The sequence below is a fragment of the Protopterus annectens genome, chromosome 6.part0 (assembly GCF_019279795.1).
Source record: "Protopterus annectens isolate FY-2018-M chromosome 6.part0, PAN1.0, whole genome shotgun sequence".
In the NCBI taxonomy this organism is placed as follows: Eukaryota; Metazoa; Chordata; order Ceratodontiformes; family Protopteridae; genus Protopterus; species Protopterus annectens.
In genome coordinates this window covers 801,204,565-801,226,964 of record NC_056737.1, presented here as the reverse complement: position 1 = coordinate 801,226,964, position 22,400 = coordinate 801,204,565, and the positions used below count along the sequence as shown (strand labels likewise).

General features: G+C 44.5%; 1 protein-coding gene across 1 annotated transcript in view; it reads left to right on the top strand.

Moving 5' to 3' along the window:
* LOC122803898 (protein SIX6OS1-like) overlaps positions 1–22,400 on the top strand; it is a 2,044,062-nt gene that overhangs the window by 1,010,872 nt on the left and 1,010,790 nt on the right. The window contains exon 7 of the mRNA XM_044073582.1: positions 1,463–1,533. Within this exon, the coding sequence (XP_043929517.1) occupies positions 1,463–1,533 (71 nt within the window). The remainder of the gene's footprint in view (positions 1–1,462; positions 1,534–22,400) is intronic.

Sequence of the window (22,400 nt, the reverse complement as noted above, 5' to 3'; positions counted from 1 at the left end):
TATCACTCATGACAAGTTAGACATGGTCTCCAGGGGAACAACATCCTTTGGCTCTATGGTGCTCAGGAATACCTTCCTTGGGGCCTAAAGTAGCTAGGGACTCTGTCCTGTCAGTCAAGAATGAATGAAGATTGACAGCATCAGATAAAGAAGTTATGTTCTTACCACAACGTTCCATCTGTGTTGTCGATCTTCATTCATTTCTTGACATCCCACCCTCCTGCCCCTCCAAAAGACTCCTGGAGGTCCGGACCTTAGACCTGGCTTCTGTATTTTCTTATACACTAGGCAAACTCGATCTGAGGTAATGGAGAGAGAGGCTTTGTGGGTAGAGCCTTAGCGCGAGAGTTTTTGGCTGGCCCGAGCTATGTATAATGGCTGAGTTGGTTCTGAGAGGTCGGAACCGAACTCATCAGTCAAGAATGAATGAAGATCGACAAAACAGATGGAACGTTTTGGTAAGAACATAACTTCTTTTTCTCCTGCCCTGTGTCCACATCATCCTTCTGGTCAACCAAATCATTCCATCCAGCTCTGTTTCTAGGGTAGATTGGGTTGGCCCACATTCTCGTGTACTAACTCCTTTCCCAGTCCCAGTTTTTTCACAGACTGTTTTGGAGCTAATATCACACCCAGAACCTGTCAGCTAGGTACTTGTGGGTGCTGAGACCTTGGTACTGACCATATTCAATCCAACTTATTCAACACCAAGACTTTTGGCATCAGTGGAGTCTCGGAGGCAAGCATCTGACACCAGACACTTTAAAACCATCTCCTGCTCTGACTCACTCAGCACCATTTACGGTGTTGGAGTCTTCAGCATTTGAGGTAGAATGCTTTTGCTTAGTAAAGTATTTATATACTTGATATTGCAAGAGACTGAATGGAAATATCAAGTCTACATATATCAAAGTGTTGGATTATTTAATTATTTTGCCTTTTTCTTTAACTATGTTATATAGCTTTCCCTTCCCTTAACCAAAGGTAATTTCGTTGTAAGTCTGATTTCCCTGCCCTAATGCACATTTATTCCTTTCATTTCCCTTTCTCTTACAATATTCTGTTTTTTACTATTTTTGTTATATAAGAATGAATATAAAATTTGTGATGGTATACTGCGAAATAAAAGAAAAAATAGTGAAAGTAGAGTAACCTTACAGGGCCATATCTCAAAGTGCATATATGTCTTTTTTAAATAAGGGCTTTTCAGAATGGCTGTAGGTCATTGTGAAATGTTGCCATTTGTGCTGTTGATGAATTTAAGTAGTGCATTAGTCTTATACATTCACAAGTCAAGTCTTAACGGCAGTTATACCAACTAGTCAAACATACAGAGCAATCAAACATAATGACTGGCCCTCTAGCACGTAATCTCTTTGTTTCTTTTTCAGCAGGAAATGTAATATCTGAAACTTTTGATTTCATATTGTTTTAAAACATTCATGTTTTAAAATTTATACAGGAAATACAGAGCCTGTTTTTCCAACCCAGGACACAGTTTGTCGATCCATTGAGTTGGCTTCTAATTCCCAGGTAATCAAAAATGTGGTCATTTTAGGCTGTGTAATTTTGCAGTTGAATTCTGTTAAATTTACTTATGTTCTGTTTGCAGAGCAGCTGGCAGCTATTGCACTGTTTTCTTAAACACCTATTGAAACATTCATATGCAAAAACAATTTAAATGTATGGTAGAATTATTAAACGTTTAGTTTGTCAGCAAAATGTATGACAGGAGTCGTGTATAAGCACTGACTAACAGTGCAGTGATTGAAACAGAAGCACTGTATTTTAAGTTCATTTGTTCATTCTGGAGCATAAAAAATAATCTGCTGTGAAAAATCCACATTATGTTTTACCACTTTGTACATCAGATATACTATGAGTGTTGTGTGCTTTCCCATCTTGGCTAGCAATAGCTTTCCATCAAAAGCAAAGTTAATCACTTTGCTATACTTAACTATCTGCAAGAAACAGGCATTTCATGGGAGAGTTAAAACAGATGATAGAGCAAGAGAGAAGGATCAGTACAGATGCTGTGAACTCTTCAGATTGCTTGTGTATGTATTTCATTAATTGAAGAGGGGTGGAGGCCATACCTCTCAACTGTAGAGATTTTCGCAGAATGTCCAGATTTTTGCCCCATATTTTTTTGTCCATTTTTCATAAAACTGTGGTTTTCTGGCAAGGCATTGGCAAATCATTTAAGACTGAAATCAGACAATAATGGCAGACATTTGTGTTTCAGACTTCATACCCTTCAGAAAATTCATGCTAATGCAAAATCAGTTATAATATCAACTTTCTAAGTTTGTAAGAGCAGTATGTAAAAATTGTCCCTAATTTTTGGGCCTTTGTTCTCTCTATTATTTATGGGTTTGTCCAGATTTCTTGCTCTAAGAGGTTGAAATGTATGAGTGGGGCAGTTTCTTTCTACTCTTTCCAGAGCAAAGACACATATGTAACACAGATGTTTGGGGTGAATTGTCCAGATTCTTTTTGATATATTAATAGACAGAAGAGATACAGTGTTACTAAATTCACAAGTGCTTAGTCAGTTTTATTAAGCAGTGCAGTAGTAACTTACTGTGAGGAAAATCACTACTGCAGCAGTAATGAATGGGTAATATCTCACCTTTATCAGATAACCAATACTGGCTGAAAATTTCCAACACTGTCTTCATTAATATGTGTAAAACTTCATCAGTCCCTTTATGAGGCATCTCAGACGTTAACAGCATGTAAGTATTTGAAACTGCAAGTGATGGCACACACTCATTTTTTTTTACTCTTTGAAGATAAACGGGTACAGAATTTCTGTAGGCATATCAAGGTAAACAACATTCATTTTAAATCATAGTTGTTAATTATTCCAAGGAAACATTTTTATTGAATTTTTTATTGAATTATTTTAATATCTGTGCCCAGTTCTGCTGTTGATTTAATTATACAGTTGATCTGATGTTGTCAGTTTTCGTTCATTCCTCAACTAATGGGATCGGATCCGATCCTGAGGTCTGACTCAACCGTTATACTAGCTCATGGCCTCCAATAAACTCTCGAGTTTCTTTCCTACACATAATGCACCACCCCTAACATTTCCTAGATCTCGTTTGCCACTTTTGCGTCTTTGGATCCGAATATTCCTCTGAGTTCTTCAGCTCCAACATCCTCGGAGCAGGATGACTCTCTGAGCCAAAGCATCCCTGTCAGATCTGGGAGGATGGAGACGACTCTGAGGTTTTTGGAGCTAACTGTTCCTCTCGAAGATTCAACACTGGACAGTTCGGCTTTGACTTCGACCTTGGGTGGATTGATCTTGGGGCAGAGGGAGGCAACGAGCTAGAAACTCACTGTCTTGGCTCTGTTGTCTTCCTTCTCCTAGAGTGATCTGCCTTTGATGTTGTGAAGACAGTGTTTTCTGCTCCGGCAGTTCATATGGGTTCTTCCTCCTTGGATCCACCCACATCTTCTCAGATGGCTTTGCACCATGATCCTCAACATTCAGCAGCACAGGGACAGCCAGCTCAAAGCTTCAAGACTACCCAGCAGTGTATCTTAATCTCTTCCGATACTTCACTGGACCACCCCACAAAGGAAGTCCCTAGAAAAGAGAAAGTGCAAAACGAAGCACTTGGACTCTCCTCAAGAGTCAGTTACTGAGGATGCTGATTTCAATGAAGGAGAGGGGTCCCCAGAATCATCACCTGATGACGTCTTATTTGAAGACATTCTTGTGATCCTTAAGCAGAAGGGTGGCTGGTCTTCCCAAGAACCTTCTCCAAAGAAATCAGTATTTCTGGAAGCCTTTGGGAATGGCCCGTCTACCTCCTGGGTTACTCCACCCGCCGATGAACTCATTGACTTGATTTCTGGGTGGAAGTGGAAGCAACCTGATATGATTGAGCCAATCCCCAAAAGGCCAGACCGGATTCTGGCTTTACCAGTAGGCCAGGAATTTTGGAGTAAAGGGGTGCCAGTAGATGCCATGATCCTGTCAGCAGCTGCAAAAAAGGAACTTGCAGAACAGAGTCCTCCATCTTCCTAAAAAGAGAGCATAGGGCAATTGACAGATTTGGGAAGCAGTTCATGCTTCAGCAACTTTTGCAGTCAGATCACTGAAATGTTTGGCACGTTTCATGAGGTTTCAAAGAGATTTGATTAAAGAGCTATCGAAATCTCTTTCTGGAACTGAAACTGCTGATGCTCAATCTTTAGAAGTCTCTCAGTTAGATACCTTATAAGCTATATCTAATTCATCCATGAGGCTTATCTTGCATACTGCAGAATGCACTTCATGTGCTGAGGTTCAGGTATTTCCATCAGAGGCATGCCTGGATGTGCCTGTGTGATTTTACAGAGCCCTTCAAGTCATCGTTCATCGGTGCTTTCTTTGATGGCACTTCTTTGTTTGGCCCCAAAATAAAGGAAACACTCTCCTGGTGTGAGAAAGATAGAAAGACCTTGTCTGCAGTGGGCATGCATTTTTTGACCCCTCAAAGGACCTTTTCCAGGAATCAAAGGGGAGGTCGAAAATGTGGTTCAGAAAATCTCAGGATCCTTTCCAGGACACCTATCGAGGTAGTTCCCTCAGAGGCAGAGGGGGGAGTGATAATGGAAGATGACGCTCCTATGGCAGAGGATGCTCACAATACCGTGGTTGTAGAGATTCCATTTCCAACAGACACTTTCAGTGCTCCTGAATGGATGCCCGATTGCCTACCTCTGGAGGCATTTGGGGGTCATTTATCTCTGCACCTGAGAGCCTGGCTAGATGTAACAAAAGACAGTTGGCTATAGAGAATTATTTCCAGAAGTAATATAATTCCCTTTTCTTACCTCCTCCATTGTCAAGAAAATCTCCCAATGTTCCACCCAATCACAAGAAAGCAGCAGCATTAGAAATACAAAAGCTGCTAGAAAAAAAGAGTCATCCAAGAGGTCCCACTAGACCAAAGAGAATCCAGAACTTACTCAAGATTCTTTTTAGTGTCAAAGAAAACGGGGGACTGGAGAACCGATTTTGGATCTCAGCAAGTTGAAAAAGTCAATTTGACAGACAAAGTTCCAGATGGTCATGGCTCAGTCCCTTCTGCCCTTTCTGGGCAAGGGCAATCGTATGTGCTGGATAGACCTTCAGGATGTGTACTATCACATAAAGATGAACAGAAGATCTAGAAGGTACTTATGCTTCTGGCTGGGAGCCAGTCTCTTTCAGTTCAGAGCAGTGCCCTTTGGCCTCACCACAGCCCCCAAGGTGTTCACCAAGTGCATGGCAGTGATTGCAGCTCACTTGAGACTGCAATGATTCCGGGTGTTTCCATATTTAGACGACTGGCTCATTACTTCTCCGAGCAGGCATCTACTGATAGAAGCTCAAGTTCAGGTGATACAAATCTGTTCACATCTCGGAATAACCATAAATTACAACAAGTCTCATTTACAACCAACCCAGACATTAGAATTCATAGGAGCAGTGATAACATAGAATCCATGGTAGCTTCTCTTCCACTATCAAGAATGCAAACAATAAGGATGCAGCTCAGAAGAATAATTTGCAGTACCAAAATGTCAGCCATATTGATTCTGCAAGCCTTGGGTTCACTGTCAGCAGCAGCCATTTTAGTCCCTTTAGCAAGATTCCACATGAGAGTTCTACAGTGGATGCTAGCAACACAATGGTCAGTGCTTTCTCAACCCATGTCAGCGAAGATAAGAATAGCCCAGGTATGCAAATGGTACCTTTCCTGGTGGATGTAATCACAATAGCTGTTACAAGGTTGTCCTTTTATCCTCCCTCAACCCAAGGCCATAGTGACCACATATGCTTCCCAGATTGGGTGGGGGGGGGACTTCATTGGGAAAACAGTCCAAGGCACTTGGTCCTTTGAAGAGACCAACTTGCATATTAGTGTTCTGGAAATGAGAGTGGTGCTTTTGGCTCGGAGCCGGAGCTTGGGGGTTGGATCTGAGGGAGTGGAACCTTTACCATCGGCTCTGACGTTATCTGTCCAGGTTCCTTCTCTTGGAGCTCCGGCCACTTCGTGACCGGCTCCACTTCTTGCATTGGACCCGGGGAGACCGGCCTCTTTATTGGCTTCACAGGAGGTCCGCTCCCCTTCAGTATTCAGTGTGGTAGAATGGGTCCTCTCCATCGGATCGAGGCCCCTGGCCACCCCCTCGGGCTCCACCCAGACCCCCTCGGCTGTGTCTACGGTCCCTGTCATCTTACCAGAGGGACAGCCCTGTGCCCAAAGAGCTCCAGACGGTTCCCCCAGAGGAACAGATGGCTTGCGAGCACTCCCAGTAGAGCCCACGGGAGATGTGCTGCACAAGCATACGTGTAAGAGGAGGTACTTGGACTCCCCTGAGTCCCTAACCGAGGACACAGACTTAGATGAGGGGGAGGGCTCCACAAGGTCACCTCCCGATGATGTCTCCTTTGGAGACATCATGGAGATCCTGCGCCAGCGGAGAGGTTGGTCTGCCCCCAAGCCCTCCTCTGATGAGTCTGTGTTTCTGGAGGCCTTTGGCACGGGCCCGTCTATGTCTTGGGTAACCCCCTTCATGGATCCTTTAGTGGATTTCATCACCTCGCAGGCGTGGAATGAAGCTGATACCGTGGAGCCAATCCCCAAGCGCCCCGATAAGGTTTTGAGTCACCCTATAGACAGGCCTTCCTGGAGCAAGGGCTCCCCAGTGGATGCCATGGTGGTAGCAGCAGTGACGAAGAGGGAACTATCTCAGGAAAGTTCCTCGGTCCACCCTCCTGACCGAGAGTCTCGGATGATGGACCGACTAGGGAAGTGGGTGTATGCTTCAGCTACCTTTTCAATAAGGGCACTGAACTACTTGGCCCATGTCACGAGACTCCACCGTGACCTCGTGAAGGAGCTGGAGGAGTCTCCACCCAAGTCCATTTCGCAGGAGGACAAGGCTTTGTTGTCCACAAAAATGGCCATTTTGAGAGCAGTATCAAATACGTCCATGCGACTCCTCTCGCATGCAATGGAAGGAACGGCTAGGGCAGCTGGGTCTGGCATGTCCATGAGGCGCAACGCCTGGCTTAGGTTATGTCAATTTACTGAACCCTTTAAGGCGTCCTTTGCTAATGCCCCTTATGATGGTTCGACTCTGTTCGGTAAGACTGCCAAGGAGATGCTAGTCCAGAGTGAGAAGGACAGGAAGACACTGTCTGCCATCGGGATCCGCTTCTCTATCCCTGAAAGGTCCTTTTCCCGGAACCAGAGAGGGCAAAAGAAGATGTGGTTCCAGAAGTCTCAGTATTCCTGGGACACTCAGGGCTCTTCTTCCACCAGAGGCAGAGGGGGACAGAATGGACGCCGTCCCAGATGCCGAGGGGGTCTGCGAAACTTTGGGTTTTGAGAACCCTTCTTGGACAGGCCCAGGCAGCAACCCTGAGGGATTGCCTGAATGCTGTACTCTGGAGGCAGTCGGGGGACGTTTGTCCTTGCACCCAGCGGCATGGGAGTCCATAACAACAGACCACTGGGTGCTGCAAATCATATCCAGAGGATATTCTATCCCCTTCATTGGTTCTCCAACACCTCCCAAACTCCTTCTGGATGTTCCACCCATGCAAAGGGAGGCAGCAGCACAGGAAATTTCCAAGCTGCTAGGAAAACGAGCCATCGAAACCGTCCCCCCAGATCAGTCCAGATTGGGTTTCTACTCCAGGTTCTTTTTGGTGTCAAAGAAAACAGGGGACTTAAGGCCCATTCTGGACCTCTCTACCCTGAACTTGTCAGTGGCCAAAGAAAGGTTCCAGATGGTCACACTACAGTCCATCATGCCATACCTGCAAGAGAGCGACTGGATGTGCACGTTCGATCTCCAGGATGCTTACTATCACATAAAAATACAAAGAAGCTCCAGGAGATTCCTCCACTTCTAGCTAGGGGCCAATCATTACCAATTTCGAGCCCTACCCTTTGGTCTCACCACAGCCCCCAAGGTGTTTACCAAAGTGATGGCGGTGGTAGCGGCTCACCTAAGGCTTTAGGGAAGTCAGGACTATCCGTACCTGGACGACTGGCTCTTCACTGCTCCCACGAGAAGTCTACTTTCCCATGTCTACTTCATGACACTTGCCCTGAGTTTGGGTATCACAATCATCATATCCAAATCTCTACTAGAGGCTGTACAGGTGATAAGACTGCATTAGTGCCAGGATAGACACATTCCAGGGCAAAGTGTTCCTGACCTTGGAGAGAGTTCAAAACCTCAGGATGTATGTCTCCCTAATTTACCATTCTCATCTCCCGACAGCAGAATCTGTATTGAGGCCCCTAGGCTTGATGGCGGCGACCATAACTCTCCTTCCATGTGCCCGACTACACATGCGGATTCTTCAGTGGACTTTGGCGGTTCAGTAGTCCCTGTTGGATTTACCACTAACTTATCCTGTCCAACTAAGTCAAGTGTGTCGGTCATCCCTCATATGGGGGATGAGCTCTCTGGACATTTTAGAGGGACGACCCTTCATTCCAGCCGCGGCCCAAGCCTCAGTGACCACGGATGCCTCCCAACTCAGGTGGGGAGGGGCATTGTTTGGGCAGGACAGTCCAAGGCCTGCAGTCCCCCATAGAGATCAGTTTGCATATCAATGTCCTAGAGATGAGGGTGGTCCTTCTAGCGTTGCAGCCCCTTCACACCTTTCTTCCCCTGGAGACGATTGCTATTCAGTCAGACAACATGTTTGTAGTCTGGTATATCAACAAACAGGGAGGGACCAGATCTTATCCCCTTTGTTGCTAGGCCATAAGAGTGTGGGAGTGGGCGATCTCCACCGTTCGCTTTCTTATCGCAACGCACATTCTGGGATGGTCCAACATTCTAGTGGACAGGCTAAGTCAGACCATTCTGATGCCTTACGAGTGGTCTCTGAATCTGTCCATAGTGGAACAGATCTTCAGTGAGTGAGGTCAACCTTGCTGTGATCTCTTCGCATCTCCTTCAAACGCAAAGTGCAGCAGGTTTTTCACTCTGAACCCCCTGCTGGGGGAGTCCCCCAGAGAAGCTCTAGTTCTTGCTTGGCCTCCCAGTCTTTTGTATGCTTACCCGCCAGTCCCTCTCGTCCCGAGGTTTCTGCAGAAAGCTTGTCGACTGGGGAGCAAGGTGATCCTCATTGCCCCATTCTGGCCTCGCCAGGTATGGTTTCCCTTCCTTTGGTCTCACCTTCTGGCTCCACCTTGGAACCTAGATCCTTTTCAGGATCTGATTTCACACCCATCAGGGGCACCTCATCCAAATCTCGACAGCCTGAAGCTCATGGCTTGGCTGCTCCAGTTCCTGTGATTGCTAGGACTCCCAGACTTTTCTCCTCAGTTAAGTCTATTTTGATAGCTGCTCATAAGTCTTCAACCAGAAAGGTTTAAAACAGCAAGTGGAAATGTTTTTCCTTCTGGGCCCCTCAGAGGAGTTTAGATCCTTTCATGGCTCCTATTTCCGCTATTCTTGATTTCCTAGCAGATATTTTCCAGCACAGAGCTAGTTCTTCTACTGTCAAAGTTTGATTGGCTGCCATTTCTCATTTTCCTATGGACGAGAATTCTGCATCCTTGGCATCTTCTAGGCTGTGTAAAGCTTTCATCAAAGGCACCTTTTTGCTATGCCCCCCCCCGGTCAAAGATCCTGTTCCCCCATGGGACCTTACTATGGTCCTCCAAGCTCTGGTCGCCACGCCTTTCGAGCCTGCCGCTAATGTTGATCTAAAATTTATATCATGGAAAACAGCTTTTCTGGTCACTATTACCTCTGCTAGGAGGGTTTTGGAATTACAGGCCTTGTCCATACAATTCCCGTACATGATTTTTCATAACAATAGAGTTTCCCTTCAAACCAATCCATCCTTTCTTCCTAAGGTGGCATCACCAGTCAGTATCAATCAGATGATAAATTTGCCTGTATTCTTTCCCAATTTTACCAACAAGATGGAATACAAACTACACACGTTGGATGTTCACAGACAGTTATGATTCTATTTACACAGGACAAAAATTTTTCATAAATCTCATCAATTGTTTGTTTCATTCTGTAGACCCTTTTTGGGCAAACCTATTTCCAAGGTCACAATAGCTAGATGGATTTCTTCATGCATCCTGCAGGTCTACAAGGACAAATGCATGTCTCCTCCAGGTCAGGTTAAAGCTCATTCCACTAGGTCTATGGCTACATCTGCAGCTTTCTGGTCTAGGGTGTCTTTGGATGACATTTGCTCGGCAGCTACTTGGTCCTCATCTCATACGTTTTATCTCCCATTATAAATTGGATTTGACATCTAGAAGGAGAGCATCCTTTGGCTCCATGCTGCTCCAGAATATCCTTCCATGAGGGCCACCCAGGTGTTTAGTAGCTGGGGACTCTGTCCCACAAGTTGAAGATCAAATGAAATAAACTACTTCAGATAAAGAAGTTATGTACTCACCATAACATTCCATCTGAGTAGTTGTACTTCATTTGTCTTCAACCATCCCTCCCTCCTTCCCCCGGACCTTTGGCGCATGTTCAGCCTAAGGGCTGTAAGTAAAGATCAAAAGTATGTTATCAGGTCATGTTATAAGTGTAAGTTCAGCAAACTCGATCTGGGGATGTAAGGCAAGGGAGGTGTGTTATGGGTAAGGGGAGGAGTCTGGAGCTCGGAGCTGATGCTAGTAATCTTTGCCGGCTCGGATCCGATACGGATCCGTATTACCACAGATTGAAGACAAATGAAGTACAACTATTCAGATGGAACGTTATGGTGAGTACATAACTTCTTTTTTTCCATCTTCTAAAGAAAAAACAGATCTAGGCCTTTGTCCTCTCCACAGAAAACCATTAACAACTGTGACTGTGTCACATGACTCTAACACCAAAGAATTGCAATTCAAAATGTGCAGGTTGTCTTGGATTGGAACATGTTTTAAGAGAATGACTTCTGCATCAAGAAGGCTTAAAGCTTTAGAAGCATGCCTTTTTTGAGAGAACGTTAAAACCATGGAAGCAGATATTCTGTAGAAAGAACTGATTATGGTGGGGAGGAAAAAGTGACTGAAACAAGGAAAAACTCCTCTGCTAGTGCTGAAGTCTCAAAAGTACAAAAATAAGACCCTGGTCAAGCTAGACGTTAGACATCAAGGCAACAGAAAGGAGAAACAAACTACATCACTAAGGACATTGCAATCAGAAAATCATCATGTTAAAATTAATATACAGTATCAGTGAAGACCCCAAATCTCTGGTAGTTCTCAGTAAGAACTATAAAGAGCTTTCAAATGTTTCACTGTCTGAGCTGACAGTGGTCCCCATATACTGATACATCACCAAGACTTCATCAGTCCCTTTGTAAGGCACCTCAGATTTTATCTGCATGCCAGAATTTAAAATTGCAAATGATGGCACAAACTTACAAATTCTTTTTACCGTTTGAAGAAAAATGGGTACAGAATTTCTGTGGGCATATCAAGGTAAATAAATTTCAAGGGCCAGATGGAGAGATGATAAAATCAATAAGCAAATGAGAGTAGTATTGCTGGAATTGAATTCATCCTCAAGTCTTGATAAGTACTTCCATGAGACATATCTTGTTTTTACAAACTCTCACCAAGACACACTGATATACAGACTGTATATTATACAGCATATATCACAGACATAAGTAGATTCAAATATAAAAAGATAGCCAGATGCCCAAGTCCCAGGATAAAAATGCATCCAATCCTGGTAAGCGCACTGGTGCCAGGAGTAGAAAAGATGACAGCGTAGAATCCTCAAGACAGAAGCATTCCTACAGTGGGTTAAGGCCAGGATCAGAGGAGGATGCCCCCCCTGTTGTAGAAGAAAATAGTAGCCCACAGAAATTTGCAGGCCAAAAAAGAGCCATAAAGATGATAGTGTGGGCTGTTGTGGATAAGAAAGAAATTATCTCTCGTTACTATTATGCAAGAAGCCCATAATTTCCAGACAGAAGATATTTAAAAAGATTAATAGAAAAATTAGAGGAAGAAAACATCTTGCACAAGAAAAATTGTCAATAGCTTCAAAAGCAAATTTGTGTTCATTAATACAACAGATTCATGAAAAACATTATGTAGACCAAGAAACATTGAGTCATTTGGAAAAAGAAGCAACTGAGGAAGTGCAAAAATATAAACAGCAAAACCTAAAGATTTTTGAAAGGCATAAAAAAACATGGACATGGGAAAAAAGGGAGAAAGCCAAACTTACCAATACAAAAAAGCAGCTCCAAAGATATCTGAAGAGAAATATAGGTAAGGGCACCCATATTTGAAAAAAAATCACAATACAAAAATTAAGGTCACAAAGGGGGAGCACAGAACAGAATATTAGCTATGCTGAAGTTAAACACATAGAAGCTAAAGTTATGGAATACCTGTGAAGTGAAGGATTTATTGAAGAAAGTCTAACACAGGTCATGTCACAGCATGATGGAACAATGAGTTCCCAAATTAAGGAGATACAGGTGGAGCGGGAGACAGCTGAAGGAGAAATATGGACATGGGAAAGGAAAATAGATTTAATATGGTGCAATATTTATGCAAATGAGAAAGCAAAACTAATCAATATAAAAAGCAGCACCAAAGATAGTTGAAGAGAAATATAGGCAATGGCATTGAGATTTGGAAAATTAAAAAAATATGAAAACAAAGGAGTAAAGTAAAAAAGAGGATTAGTGGTGGAGAAGTTAAAGAAATAGAAACTGAAATATGGATTACATGTGAAGTGAAGGATTTAGAGTAGAAAATCCATCTGGCAGCATGATAGAACAGTGAGTCCCCAAATTAAGGAAAACAACAGGTGGAACGGGAAGCATCTGATCAGTTGCCACATGAAGATACTCTGGAGACTTCAATAGGAAATCAGTATAAAACGTTAGTCGGAACTGCACAACAAAGGAAGGAACAGGAAATGGTGGCAACTTTGACAGAGTCAATGTTGTGGAGTGATAGGCCAGTGAGTTCCCATATGAAAGAGCAATGGATGACACAGGATGCAGCTGAAAAGAATATGTCACAGGAAGATGTTCTGGAACTTTCTGTAGAATTTCTGCTTGACAAGCCACACTGCTTCACAAGGGACGGCTTGCACCTGTCACCCCTGGGCTTCCGGATATTGGCCAAGGCTCTTGCCACCCCCATAGTGCCTTTTTTAGGCAAGGCTCAAAAGACAAACCCACCTCCCTAGAAAACACAAGTGAAAAAAAAACTAAGGGTAATGCTGCTCAATGCCAGAAGTCTAAACCTCAAGATGCACGCTCTCGAAGTCCTCCTCAGTATGGAGAACATCGATGTCTGTGCAGTTACTGAGACCTGGTTCAAGGCTCCTGAGAGCACCCCAGCACTACCAGGTTATACCTCATATCATGCTTTCCGGCCCCAAAACTTGGACCGAACCACAAAAGGAGGGGGAGTATCCATATTCATCAAAGATACCCACACCTCCAGGTTAGTGGCAACGCATGAAGCATCGGAGACCATCCAGGTGCAACTAACCATAGGCAAAACTGCCTTAAAGTTTGTAGCATGCTACAGACCACCCTCTCAAACTCAGGAACCCCACTCAGCCTTCCTGAAGACACTGGAGAGTATGAATGTCTCTCCAAATACCATCATATTGGGAGACTTCAACTACCCAAACATAGACTGGGAACATTACTCAAGCCCCAACACCCTAGCCCAAAGGTTCCTAGAATTCATAAACTCAAATGCGATGGAACAACTAGTCACCACTCCCACAAGAGGAGATAATATACTAGACCTGATCATCACAAACATGGGGACAAAATGCTCCACACCGGAAGTATACCCCTCATTGGTGAGATCAGACAATAAATTCATCTCACTGGAAATCTACATCCCACCCCCACCCCCTGCACAGAAGACCACAGTGAAGAATTTGTCAAAAGCCGACTTCACGCTTCTTAAGACTGAAGTGGTATCTTTCAAGGCCCCTGGGCCAGTGGAAACCACAACCCACACCGCTGAATCCTTTATAAATGCCTTCTACGGACACCTTCAAGAATGCATGGATCATGCAATCCCTAATAAAACCAAGACCCATTCCCACAAAGGCAGGCGTCCTGTCTGGTGGACCCCAGCCATTAACAAACTTTACAACAGGAGGAGGAAGCTACTACATGACAGAGCAAAATCCCCAAAAGGGAAGGCATCTCTGATCAGTACTAGCAAAAAACTTCGATCACTCATAAAATCATCCAAGGCCAACTTTGAGAGAAAAATCGCAAAAGACACAAAAGACAATCACAAGGCCTTTTTAGCTATGTTAGAAACCTGGGTGGAAACTCCCAGATATGCTCAGAGTTAGTCCAAAATGACACAAAATGCACTGAACCCACAGATATTGCCAACATTCTGGCAGACAGGTTCAGTGCAAATTTCTCTGCCCCCCCCCCAAAAGGAGAAATATCTATCCCAGCAGAGTGTAGCCTCCCTAACATCTCAGATGCCCAGGTGAGAGCCGCCCTCTCCAAAGCTAAAAACACAGCATCAATGGGACCGGACGGTGTCCTGGGCTGCGTGCTACATGAACTCCAAGAGGAACTAAACCCGCACATAAGGCTGCTGTTTAATCTTAGCCTTACTACAGGATATGTACCCAAAGAGTGGCGTACAGCAACAGTGGTCCCACTCCACAAAGGAGGTACTTCTACGGACCCTGGAAATTACCGCCCCATAAGCTTGACAAGCCTGGTCTGCAAAGCTATGGAAAGGATCATTATGGAACTCATAAACAAAGACATTGGGGACCTACAAACATTGGATCCTACCCAATTCGGCTTTGTCAAAGGCAGATCCTGCCTTTTGAACCTAGTCGACTTTTTTGAAACAGTCACTAAGGCCATTGATGAGGGTAAGGCAGTTCACACAGCCTATCTTGACCTTGCAAAAGCCTTCGACACAATACCCCACTCGGGCATCATTGACAAACTCACCAGCTTAAATGTAAATCCATATGTCAAAAGATGGGTTGCAAACTGGCTCAAGGACAGAACCCACAAGGTCAGAATTGCTGGAGCCATGTCAGAACTCTAAGCCAGTCACAAGCGGTGTCCCACAGGGCTCAGTCCTGGGACCCCTCTTGTTCGGCATTTATTTTTCCGAGGTGCAAGCAAACATAGGAGGATTGTGGCTGACAAAGTTCGTGGATGACTGCAAACTGGGCGCCATAACTGATACTCCAGCGGACACAAGCATCCTTCAGAAAGGCCTCATAGAAACGGATGATTGGTGCCAGAGCCTTGGCCTTAAACTGAACGCCAAACAATGTATAGTCATACCCTTTGGGAAAAACAAGGTACCCACAAATTACCACATAGGTGGTAATCCATTAAGTACGGAAGAGGTAATCAGGGACCTAGGGACCCAAGTCGACAGTAACCTCTCATTTGACACTCACATTGCCAAGGTGGTTAGGAAGACCTTCTATATTGCCCACCTTATCATGAAGGGATTCACATCTAGATCAAGAGAGGTCATTGTGCCCCTGTACTCTTCTCTTATCAGGCCCATGATTGAGTACAATGCCCATTTGGGATGTATCTTACCCGACACCTGCAGCAGTTAGAAAGACCCCAAAAGTTCCTCACCAAGAGGATAAAGGGTCTCAAACATATGTCATATGCTGCCCGGCTGAAGAAACTCCAGCTCTATTCAGTCGCATACCGCCTACTCAGAGGTGATCTATGCCTGACGTACAAGGCCATGTCCAATCCGGAATTAATGGACATGCTCTACTTCAGAAAATCCAAATCCATCAGAACCATGAGAGCAAGAGATTTGAACCTCAACACAGAAATAAATAGGACGTGCTGGAGGGACAGATTCATAACCCAGAGGCTCCCTACACTCTGGAACAGAATCCCAGTCCATGTTAGGCAGAGCCCCTCACTAACTCTCTTCAAGAGAAATCTTGACAAGTGGATGGGAGATCGTAGGTTTACCCCGGGGGTCATCTCTGTGTCACTACTAGACAGAGGCACAGTAAACTAAACCCTAAATGGGCGTAGTATTCTCATCCCAAGGGGTGGCAAAAGCCACGCACACTCTGGCTAGGCTTATAAATGCCCTAGGGCAGATAGCCTAGTATGAACCTATGAACCTAAGAAGAAAGCAATGAATGTGCCCTCAATTTAGAAGAAAATAATCTAAGGGAAGAGTTGCTTAATTTAATAGAGATGAATAGACATATTAAGATTGATGAAAGAAATAGATTACAGAAAGTCAGGAAGACCAAAAATGTTAGAAATCTGAAAAAACAAACACAGTAAACAAGACTATTAACAGAAATTCATGTGACATAACAGAAGTAAATAGACTATATTACTGTGCAGCCAAATTAATAACAGATAAATTCTTACCGCAAAAATACAGAGCAGTAAAAGAAAGAAAGAGAATAAATCAAATGCCGTCATGGAAATATCGAACTAGCAGTTAAGACAAGAAGTGTCACTGTTAGAAGAGTATAGCAGAGTGAACAGATCGACAGAAGTACTTAGAAAGTTAGACGTGATAAAAACAATGCACACAATAGTAGAACAGACTAGGATCTGTCGTATACTGTTACAAATAATAAACTAAAGATATCAACAAAGGCAGAAAAACTTAGAAGATATGCAGATAAATATAAAAGAAAAGTACAAGATCAGCAATTCATTGATGAACCAAAAAAAAATTACAGAGAATTGAGAAACAAAGCAAAAGGAATAGTAATACCACCAAAAAAGAAAAAATAGACATATTTTGGAGAAATATCTATGAAGAGCCTGTGGAACATAATAAAGACGCTGAATGGATAGTAAAAGTAAAAGAAATAGTAAGAAGTTCAAATGTACATGATATGAAATAGGATGAAGTAACGGCCATAGAAATTGGAACAAAATTAAGAAAAGCTCCTAATTGGAAAACCCCAGGCCTAGATACAGTACCTAACGGTCGCTCGTCTGGTCAGGATAAAACAAACATTCTTGGGTTCTGTTCAAGCAGTTTTATTACATACAAACACATCAGGAATGAGGCTTTGTAACTTAAACTTAAATAAACTTCTAAACAGACTATCACACTCGTACATTTTATTTATTTTTTATTTTATCGGGTTTGTCCGACTGAGCTTAGTAGCCCTTTTTTAGTGGAGGCCCAGGGAGAAAAGCTCCAACTAACTATACATGAAAAATTTACAGTCAATTTACAAAATAACCAGAGGTATAAAATAGAACAAACTGTTCTTTCAAAATGGCACTGCTGCCTGCACATGCTCAATATTTATATGCACATGCCTACATTATTTGTAAATGTTCTTAAAGGTACATATACACCCTTTGATCTACATCCTCCCTCTTTGATAAATGATTCATATATGAAAAGACAGTATTCAATGACATGCAGTTTACAGTAATGATCTTTTGACATGCAGTTATACAGAACTAATTATTTGACATGCAGTCATATAAAATCAGACACATATAAAACAGTTATGTCCAAGTTGCTGTGTATTTTACACTAGGTCTTGAAATATGACCTGACCATGTAACATAAAAGTCAGAATTCGATGTAGCAACGGGGACTGTCTTCAAGGAATGTTCAGCTTTGGGGACATCATCAGGAATGGGAATGGATACTGCGACATGTCCTTTGGTATAAACATTGTCAGGGTTGCTCTGAGATTTAGAATCTTTATCACAGGTACGATGCTGCAGTATAGTTTCTGATACAGGAAGAAGATGTCTACAGCTTTTCCTGTACTCTATACCCTCAGATTCCACTAAGTAGGATCTCAGCTCGGTACATATATCTCTCATTTGACCAATTTGATCAAAACCTTTCACCGTTTGCATCCTCACTGTCTCTCCTTCTTTTAATGGACAAAAAAATCTGCTTGTTTTGTCATAGATGGACTTCTGAGAAGAATGCTTCTTAAGCTGGGCTTTGATTGCGGTGTTGTTTTTAGCATTAGGCACCAATAAACTAGAACTGACAGGCAAGGTTGTTCTGGTTTGCCTAGATAGAAGTCTCTGAGCAGGCGAGCCAAGTAGATTGTCATGGGGTATATTTCTGAGATTGAGTAAATTCAAGAAGATATTGGTATTATCATGCTTTGACCCCTCCAGTAATTGCTTTGCACTCTGTACTGCATGTTCAGCAAGGCCATTTGACTGAGGATATTCAGGACTGCTAGTAACATGGATAAAGTCCCACTCTTTTGCAAATCTCTTAAACAGTTGACTGGTAAACTGGGTACCATTGTCAGAAATAACTTTGTGTGGACTGCCATGGACTGAGAAATGATGTTTCATGTTAGTAATAACAACACTGGACGTTAGGTTAGGTAGCAGATCAATCTTAAATCAGTTCAAATAAGAGTCTACCATCACTAAGTAATGTGGACTGTTCCACTCAACTATGTCAGTGGCTATTGTTGACCAAGGTAGTTCAGGAATTTGGCTTAGCTGAAGTTGCTCTTTTTGCAAATGCGGCTTAGTACTATTGCACACTGAACAAGAAGAAAGCACTTTATCAATGTCTTTTGCTAGAGAAGTCCAAAATAATAGTCCTCTCTCCCTTCTTTTGGTAGAATCCAAACCTGGGTGGCCACAATGCAAATTCTGAATGTATTCAGACTGTAAGGAAGTAGGAATAAGTTTTGGATCTTTGAAAATGATAAAGTAAGACAGCCCCTGCCTGTACGGCAACTGCAAGGTCCCCAAAAAAATTCAGTTCAAAGAACATACAGACCAGTATGTTTGCACTGAAGAAGGCTACTTTTCTCTTCGCCGAAACCGGTCTGCCTAATATTCTATTTGCTATGTGCTTTTTAGCACTATATTAAAAGTTATTCTGTTCACCACAGTCTGCTGGTCTGTATGTTATTTGAAAATTATACCATCTTCCATCAGCATCTCATCTCTGTATGGAAAGAAGGTTGCAGTTCTGGCGGTACACAGGATTGCTTTGATGGCCGTCCTACACTGATGAAGTGGTTGAGCTGCATAATTGGATCAGTCTTTGTGTGATCTCTTAGCTCATCAAGTCTCGTGGTAGAAAAATTATGCACTTCCATGACATCAAAGTCAAAATATTCTACATCAAGCTGTTCCGTGGTATTTCTGGGCAATCTGGATAAGGTATCAGCCAGATAAAGAAGTTTACCCTTTGTATAGACCACTTTGAAATTGTACTTTTGTAATTTGAGCATCATTTTTTGTAGTCTTGCTGTAGCGGAATGCATAGGCTTCTTTAAAATAGTGACTAAAGGTTGATGGTCAGTTTCTATCTGGATAGCTCGGCCATAAATATAATCATGGAACTTTGAACATGCGAACACAATTGCCAAAAGTTCTTTCTCAATTTGAGCATACTGCATCTCAGTTTGGGTAAGAGTTCCATATGCAGAGGCAACAGGTCTGCCCTCTTGAAGAATAACTGTACCAAGACTGAACTTTGAAGCATCACAGGAAAGAAGTAATGGATCTGAAGTAGTTTACTCCATTTGTTCTCCAACCTGTGGGTCCTCAGATCTGACACGGATGGATTTTCCAGCTACAGCTCTGAGCTCCATGCTCCTCCCCTACCTATAATGCCCCTGTCTCCCTTCAACTCTTGTTTGCCACCTGAGAGGAAGCAGCGTGGTCCAAGCTCCATTGAGATAGTTGTGTTCTTTGAACAGTATTTTTTTTTTTACTTATTTGGCTTTTTCTATCTATATATTACACTTGTAACCTATCTATACCTTCTCAGGGTTCTTCGTAGCGATTTTCTTGTAGGCTTTTCTATCTTTCCTCCCCTCTTTTCCTTCCTTGTGGTGCGTATGTCTTTTTCTTTTGGGCCGGCTGAGGCATGGCAGACTCCCCGAAGCCAGGTTTCAAAAGGTGCACAGAGTGTGGCCATAAACTTTCCCCAGCGGATGGCCACACTCTGTGCGTAGTTTGTTTGGGGGTGGCTCACCTCCAGTCCCCCTGTCCTGTTTGCGCTGGGTTTAACCCCAGAGCACTTAAGAATAGGTGGGACAAACTGATCGTTAAGGGCCTGTTTCCCTCCTCTGCTGGGACTGAGGCCCCACCTCCCCCCGGTAAAAAAAGCAGCAGCTGCTGCTTCATCTTCCCCTTCCTCAGCCTCTGGGACTCACCCTCCTGTCAAGAGGCCCAGGGAAAGGGATAAAGTTAAGAAGGACCGGCCTCAGAAGTGCTCCCCTGACCGCTTGTCGGAGGTCGGCCCCCTCTGAAGGTTAAGCCTGTTTCCAGGCCTGTTTCACCTCGGCTCAGGTCCCCGAGGTTCTCCCCTGAGCCCAAGGTTCAAATTAGCCAGTTGCCCCCTAGGCCATCTCCCCACCAGCTTTCCCGACCCACTTTGGCAGCGTCCTCCCACTCTACCTGGAGCCTATCTGAAGCAGAGATGGACAAGATGATGCAGAGGTTTATCCACACCCAAATCCAGATGGGGGTCTTGCCAGGGCCTTCTCCCACCAGAGTGGGTGCCTTCCAGCTATTATTTAGGCCTATCACTCCTTCTCCTATCTGACCTGCAGTTTTGGAGTTGCTGGATCTGAGGATGGTCGGAGTCGAGGGGTCGGCACCGATGGTAACTTGTACCTCGACGCCGGCCAGTGCCTTGAGTGTGTCGGATCTGACTAGATCGGATCCGAGCTGTCGGAGCCGTAACCTTGAGGTCGGATCCGAGGGAATGCTCTCTGCACCAAGCTTGTCAGAGAGAAGCATTCCCCTCGGCATCTCGGCTCCTAGGGGCTCGGCTCCAAATCCCCAGTCAGATCAGGGGGGAGCGGCTTTCACTAGTTTAGCCCAGGAGGTCCGTTCCCCCTCGGCATTCGACATGGTGGAGAGGGTTCTTGCAGGGTCAATGCCTCTGACCATTTTGTCTTCGGAGTCCGTCCAGACCCCCCTGGCCTTGAGTGCAGGTCCGACCATCTTGCCCTCTGAGGGACAGCCTGTAGCCGTAGTGCCCCAGGATGTTCTGGCCGTGGAACAACCCACTTACAAGACCTCCCCAGAGAGTCCCCCTGAGGAGGCCCCTCCCCCTCAAGCATATGTGTAAAAGGAGGCATTTGCACTCTCCCCCAGAGTCCCTCACCGAAGACATGAACCTGGATGAAGGGGAAGGTTTACCAAGATCACCCCCCCCCCCGAGGATGTCTCCTTTGGAGACATCATGGAGATCCTCCACCAAAGAGGGGGGTGGTCCGCCCTAGAACCAACCTCTGACGAGTCCTTGTTTCTGGAGGCATTCGGCTCTGGCCCGTCTACCTCTTGGGTTTCCCCTCCTGCTGATCCACTTGTGGATTTGATAACATCTAGGGTGTGGAAGGAGCCAGACACCGTAGAGCCAATCCCCAAGTGCCCGGACAAGGTTTTAAGCCCTCCAGCGGACAAATTACACTGGCACAAGGGGTCCCCTTTAGATGCTATGCTGGTGCCGGCAGCCACCAAGATGGAACTCGCCCAGGAGAGTTCCACTGTCCATCCGCCTGACCGAGAGTCAAGAACGTTGGATCATTTTGGGAAGCGAGTTTATGCTTCAGTGACCTTCTGTGTGAGGGCACTGAACTACATGACACACGTTATTCAACTCCAGAGAGATCTGGTTAAGGAAGTCACAGTCCACCCCAGGATCCATGTCGGCAGAGGACAGGAAGACATTCGATGCACAAATGGCCACCCTAAAATCTGTAGCCAACACATCTATGCATTTGCTCTCCCATGCCACAGAGGGAGCCGCACATGCGGTGGGGTCATGCGTTGCCATCCGGCGCCACGCCTGGCTCCACTTGTGTCAGTTCTAGGAGCCCTTCAAGGCGTCTTTTACCAATGCTCCATATGATGGTTCTTCCCTTTTTGGGAAGATGGTTAGAGAGACTTTGGTCCAGAGTGAGAAGGATGGGAAGACACTGTCTGTCATCGGGGTCTGCTTTTCACTGCATCAAAGGTCCTTTTTCAGGAACCAGCAAGGCCACAAGAAGATGTGGTTCCACAAGACTCAGGCATTTTCCCGGGACACTCAGGACTCACCTTCCTCCAGAGGCAGAGGGGGATATGATAGATGCCACCCTAGAGGCAGAGGGGGTCCTAGGAATTTTGGGTCCCGAGAACCTTTCTCGGATAAACCCAGACAGCAACCTTGAGGGGTTACCTGGCTGTCCATCTCTGGAGGCAGTCGGGGGTCGCCTGTTGCTTCACCCACTGGCATGGGAGTCCATCACTACAGATCAGTGGGTGCTGCGAGTCACATCCAGAGGATATTTCGTTCCCTTCAAGGATCTTTCCCATCCAATGAAGCCCTCCCGGCCATCCCACCCACGCAGCGGGAGGAAGCAGCAGTGCAGGTAGATTCACTGCTAAGAAAACGAGTTATCCAACC